General features: G+C 35.1%; 1 protein-coding gene across 1 annotated transcript in view; it reads left to right on the top strand.

The window, feature by feature from the left end:
- Eif3h (eukaryotic translation initiation factor 3 subunit H) overlaps window positions 1–26,673 on the top strand; it is a 90,047-nt gene extending 63,374 nt beyond the window's left edge. Inside the window, exons 3-8 of the mRNA XM_046464670.2 lie at window positions 8,067–8,234; window positions 9,751–9,850; window positions 11,087–11,236; window positions 18,888–19,008; window positions 21,504–21,636; window positions 23,206–26,673. Of these exons, the coding sequence (XP_046320626.1) occupies window positions 8,067–8,234; window positions 9,751–9,850; window positions 11,087–11,236; window positions 18,888–19,008; window positions 21,504–21,636; window positions 23,206–23,303 (770 nt within the window). The 3' untranslated portion in view covers window positions 23,304–26,673. The remainder of the gene's footprint in view (window positions 1–8,066; window positions 8,235–9,750; window positions 9,851–11,086; window positions 11,237–18,887; window positions 19,009–21,503; window positions 21,637–23,205) is intronic.
- The last annotated feature ends 645 nt before the right edge of the window (window positions 26,674–27,318 follow it).

Here is a 27,318-nt window from a genome sequence, read left to right as displayed (position 1 = left end):
CTTCAGAATAAGTAAAATGAAGTGACCCTGTGCAACATCTATCACCACGCTTTACTGTATAAATAGCAAATAGTACCTCCTATGAGTGGTTTTTTTTTTTTTTTTTTTACTTTGTAGTGCTTAGGACTATGATGCATCCCCCCCCCCCCCAAGAACTGGAGATTGATAATTGACAGCTCTTTGTAGAATGAAACTTAATAATTCATTTTGGTAGCCCTTTCTTTTGTCTCTCTCTCTCTGTTTTAGAACTTGTACAAACTGTTATCTGTGTTTTAAAAAGTACTTAAGAGATCTTTTTTTTTTTAACATTAAAAACCCAGCCTTTTTATAAGAAAGGCAAATCAAGCATGATTTTTTTTTTTTTTTCAGAAATGCTTTCTGCTTTTCACAATATTACAGAACAGTTTTCATTGAAGCCTAACATGAAAATTTTACTTTAGGTCTAAGTACTGGGGAAGGTTTTACCTACTTTGAGATGTAGTATTTTTCCCCCTTTGGATAAGGTAAATGACCATATTTCCTCCTTTTGCTTTGATTGATGGAATGTTGGGAGCCAAATTTGTAAATTGTAATCAGAGTATCTGTGGCCTGGTTGGTTTTATTCAAGTCTATGCTTCACCTTCTTTTTTTGCTTTCTTTATTTTCATCTAGACTTGTTCTGGTATTACTAATTATTTCATATAGTTTAATATAAGCTACTTTTTAGTCCTTTGTAAATAGAGAATACACACACACACACACATATAAACAGAATTTCCTAATAATTGTAACCTTTTCTAGTTAGTAACAGTCATGTGTTTGAATACTTTCCACACCTAATTTTAAGCCAGCATTAATCTAGTACCTCCTGTATTGCTGCAAATATGACAGAGATGTTCTTTGTTCTCATGAAAGAGCCTATTTAATATCCTCCCCCACCCCCAAACTCAGAGATTCTCCTTTGGTTGCTAACATACTGTACTCTTAATTGTAGCAAGAAGCAGCAGTGGTCAATGAGTTATTTTTTTATGTTACCATTCTTCATGGTAAGAGGTCTGTGTTCCTGAGTCTGTCCAGGTGAAATCTCTTGGTTTGTGTAAGTAAATATCAAATGACATACAGTTAACATATCAGTTTTCTACCAACCACCTATGTGCATGTATTTTCATGATCAAGGGCATAAATGTATATGTATTTTAAATTCTTATAACCCCAAAGAAATAGGATTTCTTTACTGTGTTTCATGATTCGGTTAAGAATATGTACTGCAGGATAGGATGTTCATGTTATTTTCTGGGAAGAATCAGTTTATTTTGTAGATGACTTCTTGAAACAACATTAAAACCTGTTGGAAAACCCAACTTTCAATAATTTCCAAGATACTTATTAGTTTTAAAAGAGTGACCACCCTCCATCCCCACTCACAATTTTTATCCCCAGCTTGGCATTCAAAAGATTTTTTTTTTTTGCCAGAATTCATAAATACTTTAAAGAATAACCACCCAGGATAAATACACTATTTAAAAAAAAATCTCCAAGATTATTAAGAAAGGTAGTATTTTTGACATTTCTTTTAAAATAGAATAGTTTCTAGGTAGAGTAGAATTTATATTGGACAGTTTATTGTGAAAAATTGAACTGTTACCAAAAATCTTAAGCAGTCACAAGAATGGCATTAATAACACATGTATTAATTGAAACAAGGGATGAATACATGATATAGACAGGGTGAAGAAAATATGGAGGTTTTAAGAAATCTGTGTATTCCATAATTCTCTTTTACCCAAAGTAGACTTTATTTAATTCTTTCAAATGCACATTCTGTTTGCTTAAATCTACATCTGCCACTAGCTTGAACACTGCCTGAAACGTATGTGTGGCTTGGCAGAAAGTCTGATATGTAAAGGAAAGCACAGAATAAAGTTTGTCTTTTAAATAATGGCACAGAGCCTTCACAGTCACCGCGTAAAGAGTGCTCACTGGTGTCCCATGGTGCTGCTGGGTAGAGGCTTGTAATTATTTTCTTCAAAGTCCTGCTTGAGCACTCGTGCCAGCACAGATAGGAGATTTTATGCATTCTGCTTCCCTGTCATATTTGTTGAAATCATTCGTTCGTTTCAGGGAAGTAGTGGGATTTTGTTTGCATCTTTGCTTTTTAAGCCATTTGCATTTCCTGGTTGAGTTTTGTTTCTTTGCTGCAAAGAGTGTGTACTAGATCTGATTCCCTTACTTGATATGCTGATGCAGGTCATCTTTGATCTGAGCCAGTATTTATTTTCATTGTAGTCTTAGCACAGGTTTCAAATAGTTTCATAAAATGCGATGTTTTAGGAATTTGATTACATATTTGTGATAGTTATCTACTCTGGTATTTAAAAACTTTGACAGTAGTTTTACCCCTTAAAATCTTTCCAGTAGTGTTAAATATAGTGATCGAACTGCAAAAGATGTGGTTTCTGAAAACCTAAAAATTTTTTGTATATTTCTGTTGTATCTATGTGCTGTACTTTTATTGATTCAGAAATAATTTATTCTACACTTTGGAACCAGATTCTGAAGTCATATTGAAGTCAAAGCTATGGTAAACAGCTTCTAAAAGGTTTTCAATGACATGATCACCTTAGAGTTATTTTGAGGACTAGTTAGATTATATGTGTAGGTGATTGCTTCGTAGGAAGTCTGACTGTAGTACGTATGCATATTTATTAAATTGTTACATTGTAATATATCTTTAAATAATTTTGGATTTATTTGGCTCATGAAATAAGACACTGGGTTCTTAAATTGTTTTCAGTTTTTAAAATTTAGAAAACTTGGTCCTTATAAGAGTTCCTTAATATCACATCGTAAATCTTTTTTTTTTTTTCCTCTTAACCTGATGGGCAGATCTCAAGTTTTTGATTTTGAATATTCCACGACTTTACTGTCTTTTAGCTCTTCCCAGCCTAACTATTAAATTGTGGCAATTCTTTGTTCCTGTTTTTGTAATGAAAAATTGCATTTCATGGGGGCTCACTTTAAATTATAAATTTGAAAAAGCTGACTTTTTAATAAGGAAGTTGAGAAATTGATGGTGAAAAGAAAACTCGTTATTCTGAACTGAAAAATTTCAAATTCATTTGTCATTCCCAGTGATATTCAGGAGCATTGCAGACTCATACTCTAGTTTGGTTGATTGCCACTGTAGCTCCAGAAACAGCATTTAAATGTAAGAAAACATATTATTTTTCAGTGTTTGCATATTTGAAGATAAAACAAGAGAAAGCCCAACAAATGTGGTGGGTTTTTGAAAAGAATAGTTATTGGGCAGTCTGCCTCAGTTAAGACAGTTTTAGCTCTAGGCACTTTAAATTTGACCATTTTGCAAAGAAGATACTGGAAAAAGTGAATATGAATATATTGGTGCCAGACTTCAGACAGTCATTTACTGTTTTAAACCAGTCTCTCCTTTGCTAGGGAGAGGCTTAGCCTATTAAAACAATTGTAGAGGTTGAAAAGATTTATAAAATTTTAGCTCATTTTTATAATCCTTCCAAATTTTGTAGTGTCACCTCAATTGCATCTAAGTGTAGCTTTTGTATCAGTAATTTGAGCTGGCTTGGTAGTAACTGCCAATTTGTCTTTATAATTCATTTGCTACTTGCTGCTTCTTCTAAGTTGGTAGGGCGTTTGCTTTTTAAACTAAAAATGTTTAAAAGGTTCTTTCCTAACTTTTCATTACAAGATGGTAAGCCTTTCTGTTGAACATTATTATAAATTTAAAAATAGTCCCCTCTCCAAAAGGATTTCTCCCTTGCCATTTGTCTTTGGGAAATTCCCCAGGATATTTAATGATTAACTCAAGAAATGAATGTCATTGGCTGAATTGTCACTTTGGCTTCTGTTAAATATGAGAACTTTAGAACAAAAGTGGAAGCCCATCTAATCCTGGACCAACTTTTGCAAAGTTGCCAATAAATGGTTGTTTCTTCATTAACCTGTGTGTATCCAGCAGTAAGGAATTCGGGCTCTTTATATTAAGGAGTCTCCCTTTTTTTCTTTTTTTTCCTTTTTGTTTCTTTGGTGTGATTCTCTTCTTTGAGGTGTGAACCATTCCCTGGATAAGATAAACCTTATCTCTGTCTTTTATAACCTCCTTTAAACTCCAGCCAGAAAAGTAAATACTGACTAGATATGAGAAGGCAGATAACATTCCCTCACATTTACCGGAGTCTGTGGGCTGTGACATGGTATCATCATCACAGACACTTGCAGGAATCATAGGCTCCTTCATTTGCCCAAGTGTCTAAATTGTGTCTCCTGATTGCCTTACCTGCTCTACACTACCATGTAACTTCCAAGAGACCACAAAAGCAAAGAGGTTTTGGAGATTGAAATCTGGAATGACCATTTCCATTTACTGTGTAAAACTGATTGGCATGTCACCAATTCATGATTTTTTCTTTATTTCTTCTATAGGCCAGAGGGGTAAATAGGTGTCAGTGTGGCAGGTCAGCTTAGTTGATTAGTGGTGGCTACTGGGAGCACAGTTTTGGTATAGTTTAGTGGACACTCAGCTGCTTATTTCTTACTACTACTTAGTTTTACCAAGAAAGTTTTCCAAGAGCTGGTTTTGTACTTTCTGAAAATTTGGGTGGGAGGAGGAAGAAAAACTGAGTGAAGGGAGATGAGAGCCCCACATCTGCATCAGCATTAGAACATAGCCACAGACCTCAAAGTCTGTAGAGATACAGCAGTTCACCTGGCTGTTTGTGAGGTTTTTTTTTGTTGTTGTTGTTGTTTTGTCTCTTGTTCCTTAGCTTATGTAGAGTGTAAACAATACCACTAAAAAAAAAAAAAAATCAAAGTACCTTCTTTCAAATAGTGCATGTTTCTCACTGGGCATTAGTGCATTCCAGCCTCATTTTGGTGCTTCAGTACCCCAGTCCTCACCTTTTGGGGGCAGGGTTGGTAATTAAAACCAGGAGCCCTCTACCGCTAAGCCATACTCCCCAGCCTTTTAATTTTTTTTTTTTTTTTTGATCCAGTCTCACTACATTATGGAGGCTGGCCTTGAACTTGTAGTCCACTTGCTTCAGCTTCCTGAGTTGGGTTCATGTTTGTGCCACCACACCTAGCCCTTCCCTACCTTTTTAAGATTGACTTTTAGGTCCTCCACACAGAGCTTTTAGTAGAGCCACTATTTTTCCTGATTTTGCCTTATCTGTTGATTTTTATTATCAAAGTAGTAAAGTTCAAATCATTATAGAGAATGTCCTAAAACTTCTCCTAGAATAGGCCCAATATAGATTTTGTTGTAAAATAATGATATTCCAGTACATTGGAGAGTAAAAGCAGTTTTATTAACTTAACCTGTCATTGCTCTTAACTCTTTAATTTTGTTGTTCATTTAAGATATGAAAACCCTTATGACTTACAAATAAGTATGTTTAAAAACTTCTAAAATCTGGCATGTCATTTTCTAAGCTATAGAATAAGAAAATGTACATGCTTCCCTCTTTCTTCCCAGGAACTGAAGCTAATTTCTGAACTCCCAGAAATAAATACATTGGAGCTGTATTTATTTATTTCTTGAGCAGCCATGGGGATACAGGCCTCATATTCCTGACTCCTTGGTTTAGAGAATACTCATTTTCATTCTTGTTCTTATTGGAGGGTGTGTAAAATTAGGTAAGACACTGGATAAGAAAGAATTTGAAGAAATAACTAGAAAGATCTTGGAAGGTCTCCCCCCCCCCCATTTGTTTTTCCCTCATGTATTCTGGAAATGTGCTTATAAAATGTGTTATATTTAGGTTATTTGAAGGAAGTCTTAACAAGATTGCAGAATATTTTTTTTCAGAGAAATGTATCTTGATTGAAATCATAAGGTATGTTAGAGGCCCTGTTTTACCTAGTAGACAAATTCTTGTTTATAGTTAGCATATCCAAATGCTGAAATAATGTGGCATCCCAGCATTTTGCTGGGATGGGTTGTCAAGTTCTCCTTGGCTATGGTAAAACTAAACATCAGAGAATCATCAATTGGACAGCAGGATACCTACAGAGGGGATGTCAAAACTGGCACAAGAACCTTCCTTCACTTTTAGATTCCAGGTCTTTTTTTTCTACTATTACAAGTTGATAGGCTACCCTCTGCATATGTTAGCCAAATTGCACACCAACACATGTTGCAAGTAGTGATTTTTTTAAATTAAATTGTCCTATAAAATTGTATTTGTACTCTTAGTTGTTTGGTAATCTCGCCTCATTTCCTGACCTCTTTCCCTTTGAGATAAATAGCATTTAGTTTCTGCTTCTGTTTTACTTATAATATTGGGACTTTACATTTGTAAGTTAAATTTGACAAAATTTGTTAGCCAAATCTGTAATTTTTACTTTAAGAGAATCTAGACATTTTAAAACAGAAGGAGACCATAGCAATGATTCTAACTCAGTCCCAATTTGTGTGGTTAATACAAATCTATTAAACTAGCTGAAGGAAGAAGCAGTTCTGTTATATGCTAGAGAAATAAAATAATAAGATAAAAGAATTAATGTAAATCATCATCAGTTTTATACTGCTTCAGGCTGTCATACTGTCTATAAACTAGATTTGTAGGGCTGTAGTTTTTAATCATGGTTTAAAATATAGCATAAGCTTTAAGGCTTTGTTTTCCAATGTGTTAATTATAAATATGCAGAAACACTGGTATGTAAACATGTCTTGTGTATAAGTATCACCTCTTACCTATAACCTAAATGAACGACTTGAGAAATAATGGGGGCAAACTACCTTTATCTTAATACCTTTTCCCTTTTTATGAATGAATGGACTTGCTTTCAAAACAGAGTTGCTGGTTTCAAAACAGTTGCCTAGTGTACATCTTCACAGTAGTACACCTTCCAGCTCTGTTGCAATTTTGCCATAGGCTTAAAATTTTGTCCTATTTTTCAAAAAGAAAAATGAAAAACACATAATTTTGAAATAGTTGATTACTTGACTGCCATTTTTTATAAATAAGAGTGATATAATCATGGAATAAACAGATTTATAATTTCTCGGCCCACTAGTGAGTGTTGCAAAATAAGATCATGCATCTCAGGAAGGTACTTTTATTGTTTGCTTTGTAAAGTCATAGTGCTCTGACTAAAGGAACCAGGCATAAAACTTTAGTTTTACCAAAACCCGATTAAGAGTTTTAAAAGTGAGCTGCTTAGGTTTAGAATTAAGCAAATATGGTTACTTCACATGGCCATGCAGTCATTATGATTGAAGTAGCTTGAATATTGACTGTAAAACTTTTTTCTTCATTATGTATTTGTTATGCATTTTTGGGCTGTAATGCTTTTTTAATGTCATTTGTTACACGTTCAGCTTGTACTTTAACAATATACATTATAGTCATTGATTTGATGAAAGTAAAAATCGTTAAATCTTTTTGTTTTGTATGTGATGATTAAAATATAACTCTATCCTAATGAAAACGTAGTGTCACTAACACAAAAGAAGACAGGCAAAAAAAAAAAATCTTTTTTAAATTTAGTGTATGCAGCAGGGGGCACCAGATGAAGGCAAAAATGAATTCTTAGTTTTAAATCGGCTATAGTCTATATGCTGTTTATATATAAGTGGTGGTTGATTATTTCTCCTTAGTTTTCTTGTTGGTTTAAGTTCACAGTTCCAAAAGGTGTGTTGAAGAAGAGACAACTATTGATAACTATTCTCATCTATTGGTCCAGATGAGACTTCCTACAAGTAGCCAGTCTAGTAATTATATATTGTTTTCCTTAAACATTTTACTGTTTTCAGTTTTTCAAAAAGATCAAGTAAACCACATTTAGTAATTCTTTGTTTAGAACAAGACATTAATATTGTATTTTTAATACTATTTTTTCTTCAAATTGGTTTGCATTAGTGAAAAAGGAAAGTCCCAATGATTTGAAAGCTTAATTTTGTTCTCTTTATGTGTGAACCGAATAACTTTTCCCCTGGAAACCTGTTCCTTATGACTAATAAATGTAGAAATTTGTTTCCATTAGGCTTATTTTTAATATTGGTGGTATCATAAAGTTTTTCTTTTATTCCCCTCCTTTTCATCATCTAGTCCAGTATCAGATGGAAATGATGCGGAGCCTTCGCCATGTAAACATTGATCATCTCCATGTGGGCTGGTACCAGTCTACGTACTATGGCTCGTTTGTCACCCGGGCGCTTTTGGATTCTCAGTTCAGTTACCAACATGCCATTGAAGAATCTGTTGTTCTTATTTATGGTTAGTCGGAGTTTCCTTTATTATTCTTTTCTTCCCTTAATATTATTACTCCTATTTTTACTTTCTGTCTTTATGCTTCTAAGAGCAGCCTGGCAGGCTTTCTCAAGTAAATACCAACTCTGTTTCTGCAGCAGCCTCAGCAGCAGCTAAGTCTAGACAGGGTTTCCTTCTTTCTGTTTATTTTTCTTGCTATCAGAGCCCTGATGTGTACATTTTGGAATGCTGGAGTAGCTGCTTCATTTTTATTCCTCCATCTCCCCTCCCTCATTGAAGGGGCTGGTGGAACTAGACCAGATGTCTAACAAACCCCGATTGCTGGAGTGTCTGGCTCTGTACGTGACTGACCAATCATAACACAGTGTGCCAAGTTTTTTTTTTATACCTCTGACAGCAGCGTACAAAACCTGGACTGTTTCTTAGCACAAAGATTTTTTTCTTTTCGGCCTATTTAATGGTGTTTCCTCAAGCTCTCCAGACCAGATGTTCTGTGCTGTATCAGAACTGTAGGCAATTTAACAGCTTTATAGCCTTCCCCCTCCCCAAACACTCACAGTTTGCCATATCTGGCAGACTTGCATATAGTTTCCAGCTGAGAAGTAAATGTAACGTCCTGAGTATCTGTCAGAAAAAATACTAATGAATACGATCAATCTTATGAGCTGCCCCAAAATTGTTTCAGTATGTTAACAATTGGATTACAGTAAAGAACAAGTTGTTAAAGTGTACTTATATTGGCTGGAAACATTGCATCATCAGACCTTGATGAATTTTCCACTTGTTTCAATCTATTTTGGTTTTCATTTTATCACCTATTGCTAAAAGTTTCACTGTGTTAAGTTTCAGACAACATGAATGTTAACACAGGTTTTAGTTGAATATTGGCATGCCAGAGCCATTATCATGCAGCAAGTGCTAAGCTCCCTTACTCATGGAGTGTTTAAGCAGTTAGTTTTGACAAAACTTCGTTTTCTAAAACTAGAAAAGGACACTTTTGTGATAGCACTTTGATGTAGTGGTTTTGTTTTTAACTATCTTTTAATTTAAAAATGTGGACACTGATTATTAGGTTGTATAAATTTTGTTTGCAGGGCTATTCATTTTCGTGGACTAAGGAAGTATAGTAGTGCATACAGTGATTTTTTTTTGTTGTTGTTGTTGTTTAATACTTATTAGTATTTTCCCCAGTTAATACAAGATGTATAGAATAAGATATGTTTCATTTTCAGCAAGATTACTGGTTCTAGATGAGGGATTTCAAAATATCTTAACTATATTTGGAATCTTCTGTTTTTATTTAAGGGAGGAAGTTACTCTACTGATTTTAAGTAGGATAGAACAACCACTGCATCTTCGCTTACTGTTTGCTAGAAATGGTTTGAATGTGCTTCAGGTTGTGTTGCCATTATTTATTTTGATCTTCATTTTTCCAAAGACAGTGTGATAAGTAATAGAATGTGCCTAGAACCGATGTCATTAGAATCCTCAGTAATTATTTTCTCTCTCTCTTTTTTTTGAGATCCTATAAAAACTGCCCAAGGCTCTCTCTCTTTAAAGGCATACAGATTGACTCCTAAACTAATGGAAGTTTGTAAAGAGAAGGATTTTTCCCCTGAAGCGTAAGTGTTTGGGGGCCCAAGAGGCTTATGGTAAAGGGCTGAGTATTTTTCTTTTAAACCGTCAATTTGCCACATCTATTGAAGGCTTGGTTGTGCTGCAGTAATACTTTGCCATGCGTATTGTAGATTTCTGCGTGCTGAGAGACACCCTTACCATGTTTAGATTAATCTTTATGGAGTGTCTCATCTGTTGTTCTCACCATAGGTGAATTCAGTTAGAATGGGAATTAATTAGCTATCGTATTTGAAGAAGTAAAAGATAGAAGGGAGATGAAAGAGTGGTCAGCGGCTGTCAGACTGTAAGCTCTGCATTAGACTACGTGCAACCTGCATGTTTCCTATGCTCACCTTTCACAGGGGGGAAAGATATGAACATTTTTAAGGATTCAGTAAAAAATGTGGCTGATTGGAAGTTTTGTGAGTGACAGGTATGCAGTGAGTCAACTAATAGAGCTATTCTGTGATCCTACTTAATGCCATTGGATATTAAAATCTATTATTTCTGTTAATTGTAGAATTTGTTTTTAAATGAAATCAAAGTTAATGATTATGGCTTCATGTAGGACAGTTTATCTGTAGTTTCTTATTTAGCTCCTAAAAAATTAAGGTATACAGTTTTAAGAAGAAAAGGTAATTCATGAACAATTTCTGGACATGGAGTTACAACTAACTCTGAGAAGCCGTTTCCTACACTGTTGTTTGTGGAGTCTCCTGTGACTTTTCAACTAGTTGTTAATCTTTTTAGTTCTTCACACTTAAAAAATAAACTTTACAAAAACAGGATATTTTTCTTTTCTAGATATTTATTTTAAATATTTTAGATGCATAACTTACTGTGACATTTACATATTTTGTTAGTTCATTATAATTATATACATTATATTTTACTATCAACGAAGTGTTTAAGGATACTTGATTTTGAAGAATAGTTTCCTTGCCAGTTTATTTTCTGGGCTTACAGTTAAAAAATTAGATTGTTTTCAATGTCAATACTCAGCTCACTCGATTTATGCTTGACTGTTAACCAGGCAGTGTGTATGCCTGCATGTGTGTACACACACACATACACACACACACAAGATATATATATATATATATATATATATATTTTGCTCCTGCTGCCTTTCTTATTAATGAATCCTTGAAGAGGGCTTGTATTTAGGTAAATGTATGAAATAGTTAATTTAACATTTATTTCTGACCACCAGTCTAAAATATTTTTAACATGCTTCACAGATTGAAAAAGGCAAATATCACCTTTGAGCACATGTTTGAAGAAGTGCCGATTGTAATTAAAAATTCACATCTGATCAATGTCCTAATGTGGGAGCTTGAGAAGAAGTCAGCTGTAGCAGATAAACATGAATTGCTCAGCCTTGCTAGTAGGTAAGTGGCTTTGCCTAATGAAAATACCTTTTTTATCACATTTTGCAGAAAATTCTTTTACATAGACTTTCTCTGTGAAGCAAGAAAAAAAATTAACTTAAGAACATTTTGAGATTACTAAGATCTATGTAACAGCATGTAGTATTTGTCTGGCCCTATTAAGATCCCAGGAAAACTGCCAAACTGATAAAGTGAAACAAACACATTGTTTGAATACTAATTGCTCCTGTTGTAAGAACCTACTGCTGCCTTCCTTGCTGTTTCATTTGCACTTTGATATGGTAAATACCCATGGGGGAGGACTTTTTTATTTGGCTCAGCTTTATTTATTGTACACTGTCCTGAGAGGTTTATGCTGTTATGTCTAGATATTTAATAATGCTCAGGAGAAGAATGGAAATGCTTTCTTTTATTGATTGCACTTGCCCAGATTCAGATGCATTCTCTCTCTGTAGTAAACTTGTAGTTATTTGAGTATTCAACTAAAATTTTAGAGTTTCTGAACTTTCTGGCTTTTGCTATCAGACAGGTGAGTGACATGATTTCCTTCAGTGTGACTGCTTTTGCTGATGAGTTGGTAAGGTAATATTTATTAAATTGCTAAAATGCTAGACAGATTGTTTTCTTTATGGAATTAATGTGTTGTCCCACCCCACCCTGAACTTTTATAATTTTAAATGTTTTGCAGTAGTGGGGATTGAACCCAGGAACTCACACATGTTAGGAAAGCCTTCTGCCACTGAGCAACCCCACCACACCCCAGCCTCCAGTCTCTTACTCTTAGCAGAAATGTGAACAGTCACATTATATAGCTTCTCTGAAATGCTGTTTAAGCTTGATGTTAGTGATTTGTTGTTCTTGTTGGAGGAGGGGGAGGAGGCAGCTAGCAGTAGTATAATGTGAAATGGGCAGAGTGAGAAATCAATCAGTATATATTTGTTGTCTGAAAGGAGAGTTGTGTTTTCTTCAGCAATGGTTTGGAACAGAAGTTTATCAGATTTCCAGTACTCTAGACAGATGCTTATTTAAAAACAAAACACAAAAACCAGTTCCTTCTTCCCACATGTAACGCAAGGAAGATAATGAACGCAGAAGGACCAGACACCATAGTGTCTTCTCTGTTCTCTGGTATGAATAGGGCTACGCTTGAAGTGCCACCTTCCATTGCATCTGTTAATCACAAAGGCCATTAAAAAGTTTCGACAGGGCAGAGATGGAAACTGAATGGTAAATGGAGTGCTAAATGATATAGCCTGGTTGTAAGACTAATTTGGAACCAAAGAGTGTTCTGTTTGACTGCAAACATATATTCATAATAGTCTTTAAGTTTGTCTGTTTTAGGAGGTCATATTTCTTTATTGCTTTTACAAACACACTTGGTACACCTGTATTTAAAGCATTGAGCTAAGAACCGTTTTCAGCATTCAGGGTTACAATTTGATGTAGTAAGTATAAAAATACATAATAATTTAAAATTTACTACATGAAAACTATTACTTATATAATTCATGTCTTCACCTTTTCCCAGGCCTCCTTTATTGAACATACAAAACAAGTATAGCCCTTATGAAACTTCCATATTACAAGTGAGCTGGTCTAGAATATCCATTTGTCCAAAGCAGCAATTGCAATAGCCAAGAAACTGTTCTCAGTTTGCTGTAGCAACTAAGACCTAGAAAACTATTTTATTATAGGTTTATCTTACATATTTTTATGTGAAAAGCCTTAAATACACCTATGTACATCTTAGTTTTTAGTTTCTAATGTTAGTAGCATGATGATGGTAATCATGCCAGTTCTAACAAATTTAAAAAACCTTCAGAAATTATTTTTATGCAACTCCTTAAACACTTTGAGGATATTTTCCATGGCCATATATGGGTACCAGTTTTTTGATTTACCTGACAGATTTGTTCTATGCTATGAATGATTTGCTTTCATTTTTAAAAATCCTAACTTTATATTTAAATTTTATTACATGGAAGTTCTAGTAGTAGCCTTCATTAGTTTTTTAAAAAATGTATAACATAAGCTTTTAACTTCTCACACATAAAAAGCGATTGTTTTTATTTTTCCTTAAGCAAAATTAAACTAAGGGTGAGCATCCTACATTAAGGATAATAAGCATAGATTGATACTGTAGCCAGAGCTGACTTAGCAGTCTATGTCTTGGTTCACATCTGTTTAAGTTATCTGTTTTCAGTTCTTTGTTTCCTTGGCAATAAAAGGAAAGACTATGTTATTGAAACACCAACAGTAACTCCCTTTTTGAGTATTCTAGTTGAACTGATAATGAAAACGAAAGCTTTTCACAAAATTGCTCTTGGTAATGATTCTGATTTTCTGTGACTGATGAAATAGTTATCTATTGTTAATTTCTGGTGCCCTTTAAGGCCTCTATGGTGAGTAATGTTGAATGTTTCTGAAGTCAGTAAGATATAAACATGACTTAAATATTTAAATATCTGAACCATTAGTGTAATATCACTCTTATGAAATCTTTAAAGCCCACATATTTGTGCTTGTGGCAGTGTTCTTTCACTGTAATTATATACACTTATAGCATATAGTATTAATACCTTAAAGACATTTTTAGTGGAAAAAGAGGTCCCTATTTTATTAATACTTTTCTCGATGCTAAAATTGGTCTCCCAAGGTTTTAAGGACTCTACAAATAATAGATTTTCCTTTGCTGATACCTGTACCTCTCCTCTGTGTGTTTCTCCAGTGTCACTGCTTTCCTGTCTGCTCCCAGGCACAAGATTGGTGGTGAGCTTTCCCTTTACCTGATTTCCTTTTTCACTCAATGGCATAAATGACTTAACAATAAGTCATGTAGCTAATGGCATCTCTATACTTAATATAGCTTGTTAGGCTTCAGTTCTTTGATTGGTGAAAATGAAAGGATCAGCCTCCTGAGGTCAGTCCCACTCTGTCCTGACTTCTCTGGACCTCATTCGATCTGTCTTCTCCTTTTAGATTTTTTAGTTCTCCTTTATACTAGTACTTTTCTGTTATCCTTATTGACTTGTTTTTTTCCCATTAAATTGTTTTAAATGTTCAACACTTCAAATTGAAAGGATAACACAATGAACATCCATCCATGAACCTTTCACATAGATAGTACTGAACCCAGTGCCTCACACATACTAAGCAAGTGCTCTGCTACTGAGCTACAGCCCCCATCAATAGAATTTTCTGTCACTGTCTTTCCTCATTTCCCACTTACTCTGACATTTTTCAGTGTTCTTCCATTCCTTATTGTTAGAACTCTGTCACAAAAAACTTCTTGTCACCATACTACTGCATGAGATTCATCAGCATTTAATAGAATTGAGAACCCCTTCATCCTGGAATTAATTCTTTGGAGCCTATGAAACTACAACTCTTATGGGTTACTTCTTATTTCAAACAGTGATTTCTTCTTTTTGTTCATCCCTAAATATCAGTGTTTGTCAGAGTTAATCTTCCCCCATGTGCATTCCTGGAGTGATTTCATCTTATTTCTATGATTTTTTGTTACCCCAGACCAAGGCATCACTATTTCTCTTTGTGATTACTTTCACAGTTCCCTAACTTCCTGCTTTTAACCTTTTCCTCTTTTTATGCTTGTGCTAAATGCAAATTGGATGTTCATATTACTTCTTTGCTTAAAATCTTTGGCTGATTCTCATAATGCTTAGAATGGAATCCAAACTTATAATTCAAGTTTCCTAGGGCCTGTGCTATGGTTGTCTTCCCCGCCCCCCCCCCCCAAGTTTGATAAATCTCTTTTTTCTAGTCAAGCAGTTCCCTGGTATACTGAGTTATTTGCAGTTCATTAAATGCATCACACCTTTCATGCTGGAGTCTCTTGAGTGGTCTGCTTATACCCAGTATCTCTAGCTACCCTTAGCTCCTTTTCAACAATTCAGACTTTAATTGTCACATAATTGGAGTGGGGGTAGTTTCACTTGATCCTACCAAACTGTCCTTTTTGCATCCACTGAATGTCTGCTAGAGCACTTAACCACCATTATTTAATTTATCTATTTACTTTTACTTTCCTCTCTCATTAGAACGTTTTGAGTGCAACAAAATCTCATATAGTTTAATTCTTAGTATCTGGCAGAGTGACTGGGAGAGTAACTGTGTACTCAGTACATGCCAAAAGAGTGAATGTGAGATACAGTATTGTTTAATCCTGAAGTTATTTGGGAAAGCAGTATGACTGTCTAATCAATGGATCTGGATATTTGGTTAGCTACTGGAAAAAAAATCGTTTTAATTCCTCATCTTGCACCATATACCCAATAAATTGAATCTGGGTGGATTAAAATCAGACTGTTAAGAAATTCGAAAACAGAAACAAGTACTTAATTGGTTTCCAGAGAAGGAGAAACATTTTAAAATAAAAAATGATTGGAAAAAAATCACAGTGGAATAAGAAATATGAAATAAAATTTAATACCAAAGAAGTATTTGATTCCTAGACAGGTGAAGTCTTTAGGCCAAATTACTGGGCCAAGGTTGTTTGGGTACTGCCGGACTGGGATTAAAAAGGTAATTTACACACACACTTACACACCAGTTCTGTACTCTTTTCTGCTCTTTAAGAAAGAACCCAAACTTTTTTTTTTTTTTTTTTAGGGTACAGGTAGAATCCATATTTTAAGTGGATTTACTTTCTTCCTGTTTCAATATTCCCAATCTGTTTTCTCCTCTGTCTTTCCCTATTCTATGAATGTAATAACCAGCCAGCCAGTGGACTGCTGAAGCCAGGACACTGGCCACCATCCTTGATTCTTCTCTTGTACCTCATTATCAAATAAAAATCACTAGTTGTGTTTCCAGAGTATTTCTCAGTTCTACTCACTTTCATCTGTTCTCACTGCTACTGTCCCAATGCAAGCCACCATTACTCTGGAACATCACAACAGATTTGGGGTGGTTGTGGTGGTGGTGGTGGTGCAGTTTTTTGAAATAGAGATAAACTTAACTATGCATAGTGTGCATCTTAGTGTTTTTTAGTATATTTGCAATGTTGTGCAACCATTACTAATTGTAGAATACTTTTTATGACTATAGGCAGTAGAGCCCTACAGTGGCCTTTTGTGCTAGGCTTGTTTCCCTTAGCATAATATTTAGCAGGTTCATTCAAATTGTGGTATGCTTCAGTACTTCACTATTTTTATGGCTCGATAATATTTTATTGTATGGATATTCCACCTTTGTTTATTCACTTATCATTTATTTGATGGACATTGGGTTGTTTCTACTTTGTGCTTTTTAAGGGTAATAATATAGCTGTTAGCATTCATGTACAAATTTTTGTGTGAGCGTATATTTTCAGTTCTCTCTTGGGTGTATACTCAGGAGAATTGCTTGGGTCATAAAGTTGGAGAATGTTGGAAAGATTTCAAATGAAACACAGTAGTAGGCATGGGTTTATTAGAAGGGATAGGGAAAAGGGGGACATCTCAAGGGAGAGAGTGGATCCTCTCAGAGAGGAAAGGGATGGTGTGCCCCTCCTGCCCTCCAGTTTTGTTAAGGAATCCTAGAGAAGTTTCCACCCCTTGACCTTTGACTAACAGCGGTTTTACATCAGACTTTCAAGTTCCCATTGCCCATTGCCTTTCCCTGGGGAAGGAAAATTTTGCTGTTGACATGCTAAAGATCCACGGCAACTCTGGGTCACTTTGGCCTCTGCTAAAGGGGTCTCATTGGAACTTGTTCTTACACATTTTATGGTTAGGGCCTTGGCTTTTAATTATCCTGTTTGGGTCCTGGAATTTGGTGTATATAATGGTCACAGAAACCTCCTTCAGGGTAACTTGTGCCCTTATCAGGGATTTTTTGGGTCTGCGTTTCTCCTACAGGTAACAGGTTGTTTGCCCAGGAAGGTAGTGTATTCTGTTGACTAAAGGAAGGCCACAGGTTAATTGCTTTTTGAATGAGGGCACATGGAGTCAGCACAGTAGGCCCAGTTTATAGATTTATTTCCTTGACCTCCTGTTCTCACCATTCACATTTGTCTGTTACTATTAATAATAGTAACTAGCTTTTTGAGGAACCATGAAGCTGTTTTCCATGGCAGTAATATCATTTTAGATCCCCATCATAGCATATGAATGTTTCAGTTTCTCCATATCTTATCTGCAATAGACTCTTAGCTCTTGTATTTTCAGTCTACATGCATAGCAACAGAGTGATTATTTTAAGATTTAAGCCCAGACATGCACAGCTCGAGAGTACCATTCAGTATGTTTCAGTGGTCTCATTCATACAAGCCACTTTGTTGTGAAGTTGTGTGGTGCTAATGGGCTTTCCATATATGCTTGTCTGGCCTCCCTAACCAAATCACTGTGCTCCAGTCATGCCTGGCCTCCCTGCTCCTCCTCTCCTCCCCCTCTCCCCCCTCCTCCCATCCCCTCCCCCACTTTTTAAATTAAATCAGATCTGCTTTTTTGTTGTCCACCTCAGAACTTTGGCCTTTGTACTTTTTCCCTAGAATACTTGAAACCTGGCTAACTCCTAATCTTTTGCTTTTAGCCCTTCATCTTCTCAAAGAGATATTCTGACCATGCTATCTGAAGTCTCTCTTCTTCTCCCCACCTGCCCTGCTCTATCTCTAATCAGTTGTAATTTCAAAGAAGATTAAGACCATGTATGCATCATTCATTATTGTCTCCCTGGTTTTTAATACTGAGACTGGCACATAATAATTTAGTAAATACCTGTTTGAAAGTAGTGAATTGGTCACTATAGTTTGTCAGCTGGCTGTTTTTAGACATTCATAGTAGATGTCCATGCTTTAGCATGATAGGAGATATTTTTTTTAATATTTTTTTATTTATTTATTTTTTGTTTCAGAGAGAGAGAGAGAATTTTAATATTTATTTTCTAGTTTTCGGCAGACATAACATCTTTGTTTGTATGTGGTGCTGAGGATCGAACCTGGGCCGCACACATGCCAGGCGAGTGCGCTACCGCTTGAGCCACATCCCCAGCCCATGATAGGAGATATTGGCAGGTAGAAGGTGGTGAATAAGGTGGTCATTGTATCAATTATTAGCATTACTTTATGAAAAGATTGTAGTAACTGAGCTGGAATCAATATTTCTAGAGATAAAAAGTATGAAAGACTATATACTACTACAGATTCTAGGAAAGAACAGAGATGAGGAGCCAGATGATGTGGCTCATTTAGAATAAGGTAGATAAAGAAATGGTGTGCCAGAAATCTTAATAAGTTTGCATGACTCTTTGCTTGACTACTGATTTAAAACTCTGGGGCACATGGGGGTGGGCGTGGGGATGTTAAGGAAAAGGGTTCAGTAGTACTGAACTCAAGTTAAACTTGGTTTTCTGAAAGTATATATTATAGATGCCACACTAGATATGCTTAACAGTTCCTATTTAACTTACTTTTGCTGTCAACAATAAGAAACTGAGCTATTTCCAACAGCCCTGAGATTATAGTTGTGGGTGATAACATAAGTTTAATAATAAGCTGACTCAGATTCTTACCTCCACCCTTGCTTTAATGCATATGTGTGCTTCTAATTCTTTTAGCAAAAGGCAGATCATGTTTTAACATATGACTATTTAGAACAGTGGCAAAGTCATAGCTTAAAGTATGATGTATCAGTGTGTTTACTTTTCATTTCAGCAATCATTTGGGGAAGAATCTACAGTTGCTGATGGACAGAGTGGATGAAATGAGCCAAGACATAGTAAAATATAACACATACATGAGGAATACTAGTAAGCAACAGCAGCAGAAACATCAGGTTGGTATTATAGAAAAAATCAATATACATTGACTTCTAGGTGTGATGTTTTAATAGTCATTTTAAAGGCTGGATGTGGTGGTGCACACCTGTAATCCCAGAGATTCAGAAGACTGTGGCAGGAGGATTACAAGTTTAAGGCCAACCCTAGCAATTTACTGAGACTCTCTCTCAAAAAAAAAAAAAAAAGATTGGGGATGTAGCTCAGTGGTATAGTAACCTTGGGTGCAACCTCAGTATCAGAAAGAAAGTCATCTTAAAAATGATCTAAATTATCTCTAGTAAAACATTGACTGTTGGGGCTGGGGTTGTGGCTCAGTGGTAAAGCACTCGCCTGGCACACGTAAGGCACTGAGTTCAATCCTCAGTACCACATAAAAATAAAATAAAGGAATTGTGTCCACCTACAACTAAAAAATATTTAAAAAAAACATTGACTGTTAGTTAACATCTCTGTATCATATATTTTAAAAGATTGTTCTTTAGTAAATAATATTTTACAAATTATAATTAAAAACACCAGATTTAAAGAGAGCTTATATATTAAGCTAAAGGTTATGCAAATAAGATATATATTTATGGAGAAAACTGGAGGCAAAGAGATTTCAGAGTGTCACAGTTCATTTCTTTACTCTAACTATAATTGGTTTGGTGGTGGTTCATTGCAGAATAGTTAGCAATCTTCAGTTCATTTAAAAAACTGAGCAGTTGTGATTAAGAGCAAGCAATTTTGATAGGAAATAATAGACCACCTGCTGTGAAATAGATAGTATAATACCAACAAAAATCATAGAATTACTTGAATATTCTCATATGCACATACATATAGTTTTGGCCATTTAACCTTTTCTTTATTAGCATTGCCTTAGGACCACATGATTTTCATAGTTCCGGGAATATTATTTTGGGACTGTATTGCTCTAAAATGTTCTCAGCATTTGATTGATAGATAAGTTGATTTCAGAATCTTTATCCCTGGAAGTAGTATTTATATTTGCTGTGTTCATTAAAATGCACTTTAAACAAAGTGTTGTCAATTGTAAAATTCGAAGCACAGCTGAGTGCTTCGGAGACTTATGTAATCAAAGAAAAACAAATTTTTCTTCCAGGTTCATATATGTCGGGAAATCAAAATGAATGAATGAATTTTGCTACACTTGAATTGAGAAAATATATGTAAATCTGTAAAGTATCTTTAAGTGAACATAGCTGCAGATTTCTAAACTATGAGAAAGAAATGTCCCAGTTTGATTGTATTCTCTTGCTGTTTTGTTGTTGGGGGTGGGAATCACTTGGGCTATCAAATTGATAATCTGTCACCCATGAGGTAATTCATACTAGAAGCCAATCTTTGGGACTCTTTTCAGAGTTATAATGTATTAAGATTTTTGCATTTAACATTTATTCATACTTACTAGTATCTTTCATAACCCTTTTTAGATGTATCTCACCTTCACTTTCATACCCCATAATAAGAAAGAAATCTTCAAAGCAAGTTACTCCTCTTCTTCAGGAGAAACTGTCATTGCCTTTGGTTTTCATAGGAATTCAAGACTTTTAAGTTTTTCTTAACCCACCTTGGTTTCTTATTACCTGACCTTTTAAAAGACAGTGTGTGGAAGATTATTTCACTGGCATTGTGAGCCATTCACAGCAACTAGCTCTTAATTATTTGACATATAAGTTTATAGTTATAGAATCTATATATGTATCCTCACCTTCTTATCAGAGAATTGTAGAATGCAGAGTTTGAAAGTATTTGAAGTTAATATTCATTCTTAGCTACAGAGCTGAAACACGCAAGACCATCTGTTAAGAATAGTAAAAACAGTCAACTTGCCAGGCTTGGTGGTGGATGCCTGTAATTCCAGCGGCTCAGGAGGCTGAGGCAGGAGGATTGTGAGTTCAAAGCCAGCCTCAGCAACAGTGAAGCACTTAGAAACTCAGTGAGATCTTGTCTCTAAATAAAATACAAAAATTTTAAAAAAGGCTGGGGATGTAGCTCACTGGTCGAGTGCCCTGAGTTCAATCCCTGGTACCAAGGGAAAAAAAAAAAAAGACGGTGAACTTGATGGTAATAACATCATTGGTGTTATTATTATTTTATGTCAATAGGGATAAAATTGCAGATAGTATATTATTTAGTTGTTAAAGTTAGGATGAACCATTTCTCCCCTTTGTCCAGAATGCTGTATTCTTTTAATCACTGATCATGAACCTCTTTTTAGTTCTGTTACTTCCAGAACCAATTTTGTTTTCTAAATCATATAGACTGTTAGAGCTCACAGTGACACTGGAGTTTATTTTAAAACAAAAATATATAAATATATATATATTTTCTTCTACCATTACCATATTTAGCTTCTTAAATATTGCCATTTATTAAACTTAGAATAGAATTCAGAGCAATGGGGTATTGTTGGTCGTGTGAGAGAGTTCTTTTTTTTAACCCCCCTCAGAGAAAAATAATCAAATTATTTTTCTTTAAATTTTAGTATCAGCAGCGTCGTCAGCAGGAGAATATGCAACGTCAGAGTCGAGGAGAACCCCCACTCCCTGAGGAAGACCTGTCCAAACTCTTTAAGCCACTTCAGGCTCCTGCCAGGATGGATTCGCTACTCATTGCAGGTATAGTTATGTAAAGCGTGATATGTAGTTTTCTCTGTTCTTGAGGAAGCAGAAGACTATGAGAAATTTTACAGACAGAAACATAGCACATGAAAGCTAATGTATTTTATAAATAGTTAGATGAATTTGAGTCTAGTAGGTATAGTTTCTGAAATTTAAGAATTGGTAAGTATTTTATTTCTCAGGTCCTTTCAGTTCTTCGCTTGGTGTATATCTAAACATTTTCAAGCTTTCTAAATTGGGAAGCTTTTCCATCTTTCATGAAAATGAAGAAAAAAATTTTTATGGTCTCAATAATGCAGAGGTTCACGTAGCTTCAAGTGCCTTTTTATTTTCTACTTTAGATTGGGGTACTTGAATGGAAGTTTTTGATTTGAAGAAAATATTGCCCTTTGAAATCATGGCAACATGAATATAATTCTGGGTGAACTTCTGAGGAGACTTAGCATATGTCTATCACTTTGGTTAAGGTCTATGTCTTATGCTAGAGGCTGGGATTTATTTTTTATTTTGTTTTGTCAATGGGGCGGGTACCATGGATTGAACACAGAGGTGCTTAACAATTGAGCTGCATCCCCACCTCAACTGTTGTTATTTTTTATTTTGAGACAGGATCTTGTTAAGTTGCTTAGAATCCTGCTAAGTTGCTGAGGCTGGCTTAAACTTTTTCTTCTCCTGCCTCAGCCTCACTAGCTGCTGGTATTATAGGCATGTACCACCATGCCCAACCATAGGCTGGTTTTAATGTGTAATATTCACACTCTTATATGGCTGTATAATCTTATTTTTATAAAATATTGTTAGATACTATTTAAGTCAATTGTCTTTTTGTCTGTGAGAAACTTTAATAGAGTGAAAAATCTACTCAAAGTAAAGCTGTTCTTAGTTTTTCAGTTCTATTAATAATGATATTTGAGTGGTTGAAAAATCCAAATTCCTTAACTTTCTAGTACACACACACATTTGGGAAACTGAGATATAGTTCTTTGAGGCCTAATTGAGACAAACCTGTAGTGCTTATACTTTCAAGAAATGAATAGCTTTTGCATCAGATTAGATGCAAAAACAGTAATAGAGCCATTCTTCAGGGAGGAGTTTCTGCTTTTGGCTCAGGGGAAGGACCTTAAAACATGTCTAAAGTGCAGGTTGTACACTGCTGTACCTGTTCAATGTCTGAACCAGGTGGATGTGGCTACTCTGCCATGCTATGATCATATATCTCCTATCTGCCTGCTAAGGCAGTAATATTTTCTCTGATTTCTTAGAGTACTGTCTGTTGATCAGATCTGGTACTGATTCAGCAGATTGATAGCTAATATATCCTTACAGCTGATAATCTTTTTAAAAAAGTTAGTTTTCCTTCATTTTAATCACGAGTTGAAGATAACAACTTTTCAAAAGAAATTATGTTCTTTATTAAACTTTATGGAAAAATAGAATTGATTCTTGTAAATTCTTGGTTAAAAACAGTTCTGGTGAATTCTGTATTGTGCTGATTTTCTTGTTTGACTAGCATTCTAGATCATTTTACAACTTGGAGAACATTAAGACTCTTTCTCAAATTTTTAGGCCAGATTAATACTTACTGCCAGAACATCAAGGAGTTCACCGCCCAAAACTTAGGCAAACTCTTCATGGCCCAGGCTCTTCAAGAATACAACAACTAAGAAAATGAAGTTTTCAGAAAAGGAGTATCGTGGACACTTGAGATTACTCTAGGGCAACATTTGGAAGAATTTGTATTTGCATATTGAAAAGCACAGAGGATTCCTTGCTGTCTTTGGCTATAATGTCTTTCTAACTAATAATAAATTAAAAAAAAAAAAAAGAATCAACTGCTTGTTCATTTGGTTTCACACATATTTTATCTATCCTGTTTTTACTTTGTTTATAGTTGTCTATTTCCATAGATAAAACACGTCCTCCAGCAGGTTCAGACCTGCAAGCTCTACTACTTTGCTCCTCTCAAGTGCTACATTTTGGCCACATGGTCCGGGGCTGCCTATTCCATCTCCCATCTGGAGACCCTGGCACCTGCAGTGAATTTTTATACTTCCTGGTTTCCAGATGCTTCCCTGAATCCCAGGTTTTATACACTTGCCCTGACACTCTTTGTCTCCGGGATGGGATCACTTGTCTCATTTCTCCCATTAGTCTATCTTTTTATTCTTCAAGAAACCATTTCCATACTCATAGAATATGCACAGGAATATTTTTTAAAAATTGTTTCACCAGAGGACCATGTTTTATAAGAAAATGAGATTCATTTTGTATACATTATTATATTTAGGATTTCATATCTTTTCATAACACAAAATACAGTTCTGCTAACAGCAAGTGTTGTGAATGGGGAAGGAGAAATTGGTAGGACAGTAGTACATTGAAAAAGATATAATATTATATTTGAAAGATTATTAAAGATCCCATGTTTTTGTAACAAAATTAGGTAGATACACTAGCTGGTGGGGGTGCCGTTTATAAGACTGTCAGATGGCAGTTCTTGAGGCAGATTATCAAAAAAGGAATGGATAAAGAGTAAGGAAAGTTAAGAAATCCTTATTTTCAACATTGTTTTAAAGATAACACTAAGGCTATAGGATCATGAAGCTAGATTGAATTGTTTAACTTCTCTGTTGCTTATCCACATGAGATGAAAATATTACTTTATGGGATGGTTCTGAGCATTAAGTTCACTGAAGGTTGGGATACAGCAAGTAGGACAGTAGTTGGTGCATAGCAGGTATTCATTATATATTCATGACAAGAGGCACATGCTAGGCAATCCAGGTTATGGGGTTATTTGTTGGGTCTTGCTTTTTTTTTTTTTTTAAAGCTTGGGTCATGAATGTTCTAGATTCTAAGTACTTGCTCACTTACATAATTATTTTCCTAGTATAAATTTATAGAAGCAGATTTACTGGTCCAAGAATATAAAATTTTAAGGCTTTTTACTTAAATTGCCTTCAAGAAAAAGTCTGTTGGGGCTGAGGCTGTTGGGGCTCAGTGGTGAAGCCTTTGCCTAGCGTGAGGGAGGTTCTGGCCTCACCCCCTAGCAGTGCAGTAAACAAAACAAAACAAACCCCCCCCCCCAAAAAAAAAAAGGAAAAAAGAAAGGCTCTCCTGATTTGCACTCCTACCTATAATGATTTCTTATCTGAGTCAACAGAGGGAATGTATTGATAAACAAAACCAGAAATAGTTCTTGCCCTTGTGGACTATGTACTCTGATTGGTTCATTTCCCTCCATTCTAATTTCCTGGATTCAGAATTTTATTTTAGAGTTAAAGCACTCAAGAGAGAAAAATAGAATGAAAGTCGGTTCAAATGTAACCTTAATTACTATTTTTCTCATGGTGTGAGAGTAATTTTTACAGCTGATTCAATTAATGTTTTCTTAAAGTTGTGATTCTTTTTATGATACCTTAAGATTGTCTAGATTCCTATAACTCAGTAATGTCTGAGTACACGCTTAATGGATGATTTCAGTAATTTTTGATTAGAAATTACGAATGTGGGAAAAACTGCCAAGAAAAACATCAGTGAAAATTAAATTGCCACATATTGTATGTATTCTTACAAAATAGCTTTTGTTCAGCATTTGATTTGAGTGTTATATTCTGACATCTTTCAGGGAAAAATACATGTGGTTCATCTTCTATACATATTTGCAGTTGTTTTTTTTCAAGGTGAAATGAGAAAATCTCATGAACCAAGTACTAGGTCTAATAAGTCATTCACTTATCTAAGAGAAAAAGGCAAGAACAACTAAATGGGAGATTGAGTGTTAAGAACTAAGAATATAAAACACATTCGATAGTAACCCTATAATCATTATAATACTTTACAAAATGTTAGAAAACAGCATTTTTTTAAAAGTTTTCAGTGGATACAACATCTTTATTTTTTCATGTGGTGCCGAGGATCGAACCCAGCCCCCCACGTATGCCAGGCGAGCGCACTACCACTTGAGCCACTTCCCCAGCCCCTAGCATTGTCTTAATCTTAAATGAAACTATCTAAGAGAATACACCTGCTTTAGCCTACTTGAAATGCCCTGTTTTTAAAATTCATTTTCAAATTTATATATGCTCAGATTATAAATGTTCATATTTATAGGACACAAGGGTGAAATACAATGCAAAATGACCAAATCAAGCCAATAATGTGTCACCTTAAACATTTAACAGGAGAACATTTGAGATCCACCCTTCTGGTGATTGAATTATATAATATTCAGCTATTAGCTGGATTCACCACACTGAGTAATATCTATTAAAACAACAACAACAACAACAAAATCCCTGACTGAGACTTTTGTGCCTATGGCTTTGGTTTTCCTATTCTCTATTCCTCAGCTTCTGGTAACCACCAGTCTGCTGAGTTCAGTTGTTTTGGATTACAAAGACAAGTAAGAACACGTAGTATTTGTCTTTCTATGTTGCTTTATCTTATAAAGCATATGTGCACTGATTCCATTCATGTTTGCAAATGATAGGATCTCTTCCTTTTTTAAGGAATTTTTTTGTTAAGTATTCCATTGTGTATATTTACCACATTTTTCTCTGTCCATTCATTCATTCATGGACTTTTAGATTGATTCCATAATGTGGCTATAGCATATAATGCTATAGTGAACATGTGTGGGCAGATCCCTCCTCAACATACTGATTTCAAATATTTTGGGTAAGTACCCAGAAGTAGGATTGTTGTATCCCCTTATTCTTTTAATATGAATGTAAACTTAAAAGTTTCCTTCTATTTTTGGAAGCTTGGAAGTTGAGATATGGTTATCTAATATTAATTAATGGAGCTTGATGTTTCTCATAGCATCTACATATTTAAATGTTTGTATCTTCTAAAATGCTACTACATTGTACTGCTATGGTTTTGTAACAGCCTTTAGAAAGCTTTTGTCAACTTCTCTTTCAAACCATGTTGGCATTGATTCTGGTATATGGATACCAGAATGTTATGTTTAGGGGAAAAATAAAATGCTTATTTTAATTGTAAAGTAAACATTTCTCAAATTATGTAATATACCATTTGTCCTTTTATGTTTTTTTCCTTCTCACTGGGCATCTTTTAAATTTTTTTTTTTTTTAATTTTTTGAAAGTAGTTGGAAACAATACCTATATTTTATTTATTTTTATGTGGTGCTGAGGATCGACCCAGGGCCTCACATGTGCTAGATGAGCACTCTACCACTGAATCACAATCCCAGCCTGTGGGCATCTTTTTTTGGTGACAGTTATGTACTTCTTTTTCTATTTTTCATTTAACAAGCATTTACCAAGTAGCTATGATGTGTCAAGCATTTCCAATATTACAAAGATAAACAGGATGCAGATTCTGTCTCTGAGCTTATTAATATTAGTCGTGATACCTTGGAGAGTACTTCAGGCCATCTCAACAGAATCCCTTCCTCACTTAGGTTATAGAGTGGTGACTTTGGGTAGTAAAAATGGGGTGAAGGGAAGAATGGAGATATGGTCCTATTGCTGTTGACGAAGGTGGAGAAGGATGCATGGTTGTTGAATCCTTATAGCCTAGGAGTGCTGTAGTGTGGAAGTTAGAACATGTGCAGTGGACAGCAATTCCCATATTAGACTCCAAACCTCTTTTAGATGGATTGGAACAGGGGTTGATCTCCAAATTACTCAAGGCCAGGGTAGTGTGGGGGA

Source organism: Marmota monax, unplaced genomic scaffold (assembly GCF_021218885.2).
Source record: "Marmota monax isolate L192 unplaced genomic scaffold, Marmota_monax_Labrador192_F-V1.1 WCK01_AAM20220418_F8-fsc00003, whole genome shotgun sequence".
Lineage (NCBI taxonomy): Eukaryota > Metazoa > Chordata > Mammalia > Rodentia > Sciuridae > Marmota > Marmota monax.
The sequence above is the reverse complement of the archived record's forward strand: the minus strand, read 5'-3'. Positions and strand labels throughout refer to the sequence as shown.